The sequence below is a fragment of the Aythya ferina genome, assembly GCF_964211825.1.
Source record: "Aythya ferina genome assembly, chromosome: 4".
Lineage (NCBI taxonomy): Eukaryota > Metazoa > Chordata > Aves > Anseriformes > Anatidae > Aythya > Aythya ferina.
Window position 1 is genome coordinate 62,552,131 of NC_140300.1, and position 10,178 is coordinate 62,562,308.

The 10,178-nt window shown below is 40.4% G+C and overlaps 1 protein-coding gene across 2 annotated transcripts; it reads right to left on the reverse strand.

Annotated features, from left to right (window-relative positions):
* Positions 1-755: 755 nt before the first annotated feature.
* Positions 756-9,425, reverse strand: STAP1 (signal transducing adaptor family member 1). Of its 2 annotated transcripts, XM_084516891.1 has the most exons (8): positions 9,141-9,425; positions 6,840-6,911; positions 6,036-6,149; positions 5,282-5,338; positions 3,881-4,077; positions 3,129-3,257; positions 2,404-2,473; positions 756-1,258 (listed from the first exon to the last, which is right to left on the reverse strand). In XM_084516891.1, the coding sequence occupies exons 1-8, from the start codon at positions 9,261-9,263 to the stop codon at positions 1,058-1,060; spliced, it is 963 nt and encodes a 320-aa protein (XP_084373017.1). In that variant the 5' UTR covers positions 9,264-9,425; the 3' UTR covers positions 756-1,057. The 2 variants fall into 2 exon arrangements, with proteins under 2 accessions (XP_084373017.1, XP_084373018.1); XM_084516892.1 differs by lacking the exon at positions 6,840-6,911.
* Between the last annotated feature and the right edge of the window lie 753 nt (positions 9,426-10,178).

Below are 10,178 nucleotides of genomic sequence, written 5' to 3' on the forward strand. Positions count from 1 at the left end.
GATGTTGGAGCTTGTGTAGAGGGGAGTGAGCAGATTTGGCATGAATTTGTGTTTGATACAGTCCATTTTTCAATTTAGTGTTGCTTTTTTCCCCAAAGTCCCAGCAGGTGCTCAGCAGGATCACGCTAAAAGGGCTCAACTCAGGCTGGGCAAGTGAGCTTTGGGCTGGGGAGATTTGCTGGTCTTCCAGATCTCCAGTACTGCCAGTACAGTGCTAGCAGTGCAGAGGTTCGTTGCACCACCTGGAATCTCAGAACTGCTTTTTGGCTTTGTAATGAAAGCCTTGTGTGTGCCTAGGATTTTTTGATGCTATGTTCTCATGCAGCAGCTAGAGCTAGCCATCTCCCTGCAGCAATGAAGAACCAGCTGCCTTTCTGCTAGAACACTCCAAATACCTTTCTTTCAAAATGTTTTTCTTTGCAAGAGCAGTTGATTGGCAGAGATTAAATTTTGTATCGGCATTAAAGATCTTTCTCATTCATGCTTCTTTTATAGTCTGCTCAAAATTTACATTAGCTTTCCCTTAATTTCTTACATTAAATTAATTACTTCCTAAATAGTTGCAGGAATGTTCCTGCATGCAAAATGAGGCATTTAGCACCCGGCTCTGTCTCTTTAATGCTTGGAGTAGGGAGGATTCTGTGTCAAGATCATGCTACTCTTAACAAGGCTGTTTTGACAGATACGGCCTCCTTGATGGATTTAGGAGTAAGAAGTACACATTTCCATCTATTTATCTCCATTTTCAAAATATATATGGTAAATATGTGAACATTTATTTTAAAAAGTGCTATTCAAGAATAATGACTGCATAGAAAGAAAACTCTGGCACCAGTTTCTACCAATGCTGAAACACCCGTGCCACCTCATCACAATCTCTCGCATCCTAAAATAACACAGGTTTCAGCTAGGCAGTGTTTATATGCACATCTGGCTTGTATCAAACAGAGGTAAGGGCTTTAGGTAAGTTCACGTTCTTAACCTTTCCTTGTATCTTTGGAAATATTGTGGCTAGTTGTTTGAAGAAAGGAACTGAATTTCAGCATGGGAAATGTTTTCAGCTTAGCTGTAATAGTGGAGTTCCTGTAAACTCCTCCTTGTGCCTCTGTCCTTCAGCAGGGCTTCTCTGTGTTTTGCTTTCAGAACTGTGGGCCGTCCGCAGAGCATTGTGGCATGCCCCCATGACAAATGGTTTCAAGTTTCCTTGGGTTTGGGTCACAAAGTAATTGATGACATCCTGAAGACTTGCAAGTGACACCTGTTTCACAGAAAAACAAAACAAACAAAAAGAAAACATCAAACAAAACATACTGCATGCGTTAGAGAGAATACATTTTGAAAACATGCTGGCAGGCTGGTGTGCCTAGCAATGTTCTCTGAATGATTGGTACTGGATTTGCATCTAGCATTTCAATGCAGTGAGGTCTAGGACAGCTCCCTGCAACATATGGCAATGTTTTTATCATAGAATTAGAGAATGGTTTGTGTTGGAAGGGACCTTAAAGATCATCCAATTCCACCTCTCTGCCATGGGCAGGGACATCTCCCACCAGACCAGGTTGCCCAAAGCCCCATCCAGCCTGGCCCTGAGCACCTCCAGGGATGGGGCATCCACAGCTCCTCTGGGCAGCCTGTGCCAGGGCCTCAGCACCCTCACAGTAAAGAAATTTTTCCTTATATCTATTATAAATCTACCCTTTTTTAGTTACACTCCCTGACAAATAGTAAGGTCTCCCTGGAGCTTTCTGCAGGCTGATCCTCAAACATACAACTCCTTCCCTTCTACCAAATGAGTAACAAACCAAAAAAGGTTTAGCTCTGTGCACTTTCATGCTCTTCAATGACTGCTGGTGCTCTTTCAGCAGGTAGTTTAACAGCAAATGCTATTTCAAATCATTAGGATGTTTCTCAGGCCACTGGTTAAACAACTCTTAAGGAAAGTGGAAAAAATATTTAAAACCAAGTAATAAGGTCCGTACGCACTTGATTGCACCTCAACTAAGTTATTTTTATTTCTCAGAGTTATGTGAAATGCACTTTGAACTTCCTCTAGCTGCAATAAGAGCTCACTTCTCAGACTTATTACTGAAGGCTGAATTACGGGGAAAAAGAAAAAGCAATCTTGAGTGTTTTGTGGTTGCTGGTGGTTTGATTATATTTTCAGTAGAAGAGAAGAGGTTGTGGGTACTTTTTCCTCTTCTAATTTTAGATTTTTTTTTCTGTAGATTGGTTAGCCTAACAGAGGCAAAAGACTAAAGAAAGACAAGATGGGCTAAAGAGAGGTAAAATAGATATTTTCTCACAAATTATAGTTAGGAATTTACTGTAGCTTTTCTAACTTTCTATAAAGCAATATTTCTTACACCTTCTTAAGAATCTCTAAAGAGGGAATTGCTCATTTACCTTTCTTTCCAATTCAATAATGTAACTTGTTTCTTTAGACATCACTCTGTAGTGTTTTATGCACGGGACACTGAAAGGAAAGGAAATGACAGTTGATACGCTGTTAGAAATGAAATAACTTATGATGTACCATTGCTGTCATGAATTCCTCTGCAGGAGCAATGGATGTGTTCTGTAATATCCCCAGAGCCTATTGAAGGTGTGTGGCAAGATGTGTTTTTTCTTGTCATAGTTTAGGAACACTGGGAATTGCAAATGTTGTTTCCTGGTGTCTCAGGTGACTCTTCTGAAACTAAAAGCAAAGGTAAAATGGGGCAATTCAGTTAAAATGTGGTGTGTTTCTAGTCCAAGTTACTGTTTGAAAACATTTCTTTCATTTTTCTTTATTCATTTTACAAAGGGATAAGGCCTGTTCCATTTTCATTCTGCACAAGGATTTCTTACGAGTAGGGTTTCATGGCTGGACAGCAGCTGGGAAAGTGTTTTCCCAAGGACACTGGCTTTTGCTGGTGGGTCTCTATTGTTTCTTTGTTTAGTCTGACTGGCTTTGGAGGAGGAGAGAACTGGCAAGTTGGTCTCAGGCCCATGCCCTTCTTGCCCTGTTTGCCTTGTTCAGAATAGTCTGAAGGTGAGGAATATGCTTCGCATGTCAACTTTGGGTATTATTAATTCAGCTTTTAATACAGTACGTACTAGTTGTGAAATATATTATGGACTCAACCTACTTTGGCCCATGTCGGACAGTGATTGCGTAGTTCTTGCTGTCGCTGCCAGGACGCAGGATCAAATTCCCACAGGAAGGATTCTTTTCCAACATCTCTATCGCTTCTTTCCGAGATACTGCATAGAAGCAGCTGCACAGATGGGAGGGAAGAAACAGCGTGAATGCAAGTTACACAAGAAAGGCTGTGTCATTCCGAGCTGTGCAAAGAGATGTGGTCTACCAGGCTGATGCTTCTTAACAGTGCTAGGCTCATCCAAGGTAATTAGCCATGGCTGCCAAGGGGCATGACATCTGAAGGACTCCTGATGAATAATGCTATTACAGGAGCATAATTCAGGACAGCAGTGCTCTGCCCTTCTCATAGAGGAAGTGGCACGTTTGTTCAGATAGATTGCTTTATGAACCTTTGCAAAAAAAATGTGAGAAGAGCAACGTGGAATTACTTTGAAGGGTAATCAGCATGTTCTCAGAAGGGCAGATATGCCAGTCTAACGTGGTTTTCTAAAAGGTTTATCAAGCGTAGCAATACACTACACTCAACCTTTGCAAAACAAAAGGCAGTGTGGAAAAGCTGCAGGAGTAATCTTTCCCTTACAAAATCTCTGAAAGGCTTTGAGGTAGATCTTGTTCATTGAATATTTTAAACCCCATGTATAACAGTTGAATTTCAAACCTCTGTATGAAAACAATACTCGGAAAGAAGTGAAGGCTCTCTAGTCAGGTTGGGGTTTGCATACTTCTGTCAGAGCTTACGCTGGCATAGCAGTGGCTGTACTGCTGTTGTCCTTGCTGGGAAGGCTTTCAGGAAGGCTTTCGTGAAGGCTTTTTTTATTCAAGGATGCATTGGAATGGTCATCAAGCGTGATCCTTCTTTTCTTTTCTTTCTCTAGCACTTCGTGCATTCTCGTAAGTTGTTCAGGTAGCAACAACTCATCTGGTGGAACTGACAACTAAAAAGGAACAGCATAGTTAGAAATGAAAAGACTGGACAAATGTGAGCAACTGTTTCTGTGCCATCACAGCAACCTCCAGAATGCAGCTGGCATGCAGAGCTCTTTCTTACCTGCTCAGTTTAAGCAAGTGTGATAATCTGGACGGTCTGGGTATGCTGCTTTGAATAAGACACTGCAGACCTGTTTATGTTAAAATAGTGGGGCAAATACATCTGCATTGTGGTTTACCAGATTAAAGTGGGAACAATGTGAGCAACTGCAAAGTATCAGGGATTCTATACTGCAAAAGGCTACATAAATGCAACTTAATCTACTTCAGCTCACTTCATCTTTTTGAGTGGTTCAGCTACACCAACAGAAAGTTATCTGTGAAGAAACTTCCTTTATTTTCTACTGGTCATTATTAAAGAATGTCTTGCTCTTTTCAAAGTGAGTTTAACCAAGATGTTTCATACAAGTAAGAACGAATATACATAGAATGACTATAGCACAGTTATTCCACAGTATTAGCAATTTTTTCTTAAACATGTAGATGACACCTAGGACTCCCCGTGCATTAAGAAAGGGGAGAAAAGTGGTTTTGGCTATCTAAAGAGACAGAGAAATAAAGCCAGAGATAAAATGATCTAAGTTAGTTACTTCGATTTTCAAACTACTACAGCTGGCAAAGTGCTGTGAGTTTCGACTGCTAGACCAATAAAAGGAGCCCCTGTTAGCTGTTCAGAATAATAGGGAAACATCAGATATGGTTCTCTCTTCCTAAGTGCCACATGAAGGCAGGGTGGGAGATTAAGCCTTTTTTTTTTCCCAGTAGAATAGAACACAGGGCTCAAGGGGTTCTCTCAGGTGTGCAGTTGAGCCATTTCTTCATTTATTTCTTCCTCAAATGTTAAATAACTAAAGAAGTTGTTTCTCTCAGAGCAGGCTCCCTTTTTCACAGGTGCAGGAGATGGTCTTATGCTGGAAGTCTTTCCTCCCCAGACAGCAAACAGTGGACTGGGAACTGTGTCTGATTAAATACCATGGCAGGTGAGGTGGGGTGAAATCAGCCTGAATTTTGCTCTCTTTAGGGGATGAACAGGCAGCTGAGTGTGTGCAAGCACATTAGAAGCAAAGCTTTATGTCTGTGGAAGACAACTTGTTGCATGCACAAAGACCCTTCATACACACTTTGGACATTGAGAACAAAACCCTTCCGTACCTTTGCTACGGTGAGAATAAAGCCCTTCCATTCTTTTCCATATTCACAGTTATCAGCCTGAGGGAACAGAGAGCGACAGTGTAAGAATAACTGCAGCAAACAAAGTGCAACATTTTCATGTTCAGATAACTTTCATCCCTTTAGAAGTGCCTTGCCTGGAAATGAGCCTCCTGCCAAGCTACGTCAGTCACACCCTGAAGCATTGCGCTTCCCCAGTTGCTCCAAGTTCAATTAGTGAGAGAGGATGGAGGTGGGAAGGAAAGAAATTATGGTTTCTGTTGGAGTAAGAGGAGTAAGGTGTGTGGATCCAAACGGAAGGCCAAAGTAAGGAGGTAGGTGAGTTTCAACTGCAAATCCTTCAAGGTAGTCCCTGAGCTCTATAATCTCTAGTATGGCTTTTGAGCTGTTCCAAGGGGCCAATAAGATATTTTATTGCCCTTCTTGGTTTTACAGATGGCCTGAGCCTTTCAGGGGGGTACTTCCTGACTTCTTTTGTGTATTATTTTTTTTTAGGTTCAATTCTTTGCTCACTTTATATTCTCAGATACTCCAGAGAAAACTACCTAATGTCTTGAGAGGAATTTTCCCTGGTGTTAAGTTCCTATGCACTGCTTCCCTCTTTGGCTGCCTTTTGGTGCCTGGCCACACCAAAGAAGGTAGCTCTACTCTCATGTCAGAGTGGAGCTCTGAATATCTGTGACAGATGGGGTAATGCCCCAAGCAGCTTACAAATCATAACTTTCATTTTTCTTACCTTCACTTCTAGTTCCTCATTTGACAACGTCAGGATGAACTGTGAAGAGTCGTTTTCATTTGGATAAATATTGGTTGCTGAGGTCAAAGCTGATATATCTAGCTTCTGTGAGTACTGAGGAACCAAAAAAAGAAATAGCACAAGTTGTAATTTTCACCCCAGATCTAGCGGCTCTTCGAATAAATCTGTTTAGAAGAAAATGCATGAAAACTTCTTCTAGATCTTGAATTAAATTTCACTGACAGACATTTCAAAGCTCAGTCCCTTGTTTCTGCTTACAAAAGCTCTTTGCACCCACAACATGCCTTCTGGATTTTTCTCATCTTAGTCTCCATAATTACACATTAAAGCCAAGACACCTCTCCAATTACTTGTTTTGTGACTTCAGCTAAACCCACAGCCACAGTACTTTATGATCATACCAAAGTTTGTCTCAGCTGCATAGAGGAAAGTTATGTTACACACCAAGATATATTTTTACTCTAGTGCACAGCTGAGGAAAGAGCATGCAGTAACGTTATGGAGCAATTTGGATACATTTGTAGCTTAGGTGCCAAAAAAAAATAATTCATTTTTGCTTTAATGAGGCAGATTAAATGCTATTGTTTGTTTCTGTCTTTTTTTTTTTTTTTTTTTTTTTTTTTTCAGTCTTTCTGTTACAACTTTGAGTACTGTTTTATGGACTGTGCAGGTGGGAGAGGGGAAAGGGCACAGAGAGGTGTCTTGGGTACATCGGGATTACTTCTTGAAAATAACTGATGCGGTTCACACACCGTGCAGTTACAAAGATAGCACACTACTCACTGTTGGTGCTTTCTTATCATCATAAAAGAAGAGCACAGTTCCTCTCAGTTCTGTCCAATACGCTTTAAATTCCTGTTACAAAGGAGGAAGTGTCAGTTTGTCAAGACGATCTTTTAGTTTTCACACAGTGCTGAAAGTAAAAGAACTGCTGAGAAAAAATGTCATGTACTTTTAAACAGGTGTTTTAAAGATCATGTATATATTTATTTTTGAAGTATTTTAAGAGAAAAAAAAGTTATTTTTGATAGGTAGAAACAGAAAAAAGCTCTAGGCTTTTTTCTCTACTATCCTAATTTGGCATTGAATTAGAAAGTTTTCATTTTAATTAAATTAAATGCTTTTAGCATTTGTCAGGGGACTTAAAAAGGGTAAGGAATGGGAAAAAAAATGTATTCCCTTGAAGTGTCTATCTGCATATAATTTTGATCATGCCAGTTTACTTGCTATAGGGGCAGGATTGTGGATCTTGAGAGCAGTCTGACCTATTAACCGCACTTCCTGTATTCAAAATGGCATTTTGCATGCTTTGTCTTTTAAGTTACATTGTGTTCATAGAGCAACATCATGCCCAAGTAAGTATGACTGTCTGACTCTTCTTTCTGTTCCCTAGTACAGTCATACCCAAGTAATGGGAAAGCTTTCTGTACATTTCTCCATCTTCTTGCGACCCTGATACCCCAGGAAGTGCAGCTGTTATGGGATGTGGAATTGGGAACGCAAACCTGTAACGCAGAAGTTCTGTTCTAGTTTTTGGTTTCCTTACTTGTTTTATGTTTGTGTTTATTTTGTTTTGTTGGGGGGTTTTCTTTGACACAAAGTTATACATACTCACAAAAATGGAGAAAGAAGTAACTAGTGAAGTCTACTAGGTCTCTAGGAACTAAAGTGAACAATTTTTTTCCTTAAGTATCCTGCTGGCAGTCCTTGCTCCCTGTCCTGCTAGCTTCTAACTAGTCTTTCTGGTGTTTTCTGATAAACTGCTGGTGTAAGATTCTCTACTGTCTTTAGCCTCTGGACCCCAACCTCTGAGCACTGCGGTGTGCTATTAAGGTGTAAATGCCCTTTTTAAACTCTCTGTCCCTAGCAAATTAATGAAGCCTGTGAATGCTTGCTTGGTGTGGGGCTGGATGTTACAGGAAAGTTTTGAACCACACTTTATAATGTAGGCTTTCTGCTCTATGGAGATATAGTAGTAGTTGCCCAGGAGCATTTGTAATTGTTTCACAGCCTTTAATATATTTATTCTTGAGTGTCTGGTTTTTCATAAATGATAATACGACTTGCCCAGCCCACCTAAATCTCTTCAGATTGGTGTGTATTATTGTTGTGCCCTGTTACAACAAGGCAAAGCATTGAATAATTTCTAGTGCTGCAGAAAAATTAACAGTGAGATTATTAGTCTACTTTTGTTTCTTTGGTTTTGTTCCTGTTTTCTGTGGTACCTGTTTGTTTCTGTGTTTGTGAACCACAGTGCTATTTTGGTCTCCTGATTATATCTACCTCTAGCACAGCATAACTCACATTTCTTTTCTACTTTCTGCATCTGCACCTACTACAGAGAGTGTAGGTATGGTTAGGGTAAAAATCACTGTGTAACATTAAGTATAGGGATTGTCGTTATCAAGTGCTAAAAAAGGGTGATCAGCTTAATATAGGGTCATGCTCTGAACATACATGATAGTAATAGTACAGATAAAAGCATTCCAGCATTTATATGTTTGTGTCTTTTTAATAATAAAATCCTGGGATAAAATTAAAAAAAAACAAAAACAAAAAAAAAAACCTCTTTTGTTTCCAAGCTAGTCTACCTATGTGAAATCATCAGCTCATACCAACAAGAGAAAACAGATGCCGTGTAGCTCATATATACTTCAGGTGGTGTGTCCCTGAAGATTTCAGGATGCATTCAGTAAATAAATCATGCATTGGAGCAATATAACCGTGTCGCGGTGTTAAAAATATTGCATTAGCTTTTCACTGTGCTGGTAGCTATGAAATCGGTCAAAATCAATCCAAGTTTCAACAGGTATATGATTATAATATTATAATATGGTTGTTATAATGGGATCCTAGAGATATTGACAGTTACCTTACATCATTTATTTTCCTTTTTTTCCCCACAAGTAATATGAACAGAAACAAACAAAAGCACAAACTAAGCTGCTATCACTATTTCAGTGCACCTATTTGCATCAGCCAGCACCGAGAAGCATTTGCCACCACCATCATCAACAGATACGCAGCAATAATATTTTGAGGAAATGTTCAAATGTTTCTGCTCTCTGGGACCATGCACCTTACCTGGGATTTCACCTGCCGGACTGACAGGTAACCTTGGAAGTACAGCGGCAGACCCGTGATCCTCTGTCTCTCCTGGGAGATTCGCCGGGGAGCTGGCTGAGGAGTTTGTAGACGCTGCTCCATGCTGCTTCTCAGTATCTTGTGGTTATCAGATGTGCTGGTGGTGGTTGTTTGTTTATTTTTTTTCTTGGTGCCTCCCCACGCCTGTTGTTCTCCCCTGCTCTGCGTCAGCCAGAGAGCTCGTCCTGGTGACGGGGGCAAAGAAAGCAGCGCCTCTCAGAGGAAGTCTCAGTGCTTGCTTTTAGGTCAGCAGATGCCCTGCTTGGTGTGCAATCGTCAGGGGAACCAGATCGAGTGGATTAAAACGGACCTTTTTTAGTGAGCTATACGAGACTGTGCTGCTCAGTTTGCCCAAGGGTAAGTGTTCAGAGGGCGAGCACGTTGGTACAAAATTGCATTGTTACTATGAGGGATGTCACCAGGACGTGGTGGCAGAACAGCCTGATTTTTATGACTTGTCATCAGCAACATGCAGGCTGGGAAAGCTGTGCTTTTAGATCCTTCCCAAGTGTTATTTATTTTTTTTTCTCTGTGAAAATACATTTTAATGTTGAGACTATCAAATTAGAGTTGGAATTTCTGTAGGAAATGGGATGCCAAAAGTGATATTGGAAATAAACCTGCTTATGCTTGTTTGTAGCTGTCAAGGATAAATCAACTTTCTAATGTGCACATAGGAATAGAAGTTTTTTTCTTTGTGAAAGAGCTAATATACAGAAGTCTTGAAACACAATGTGAAGGGAGATGGGTAGTTCAGGAGTGAAATGTTGGTAAATGAGGGGTGAACTTTCCATCAGTTTCCCAGAGCCCTGACATTTAACTTTGTTTCTGGCCTTTCTGTAGGGTTCAGAACAAATAGGGATGGCAGGACTCAGTGTTTTGGTGCTTGCTGCTGCCAAAACCGAGGCAAGCAAACACCAAATCTGTGTTTTGTTTTGTTTTGTTTTTTGCTGGGCTACTTTGTGACCTTTTTTTGTT

Excerpts from the sequence above, each read along its gene's own strand:
- STAP1 (XM_084516891.1), bottom strand. The coding sequence starts at position 9,263 with ATGGAGCAGCGTCTACAAACTCCTCAGCCAGCTCCCCGGCGAATCTCC. Across the intron at positions 5,339-6,035 it reads ATGAGGAACTAGAAGTGAAG|GCTGATAACTGTGAATATGG; the intron begins GTAAGAAAAATG and ends CTGTTCCCTCAG. Across the intron at positions 3,258-3,880 it reads ACAGCCACTGCTATGCCAGC|CTGCTTCTATGCAGTATCTC; the intron begins GTAAGCTCTGAC and ends CCATCTGTGCAG.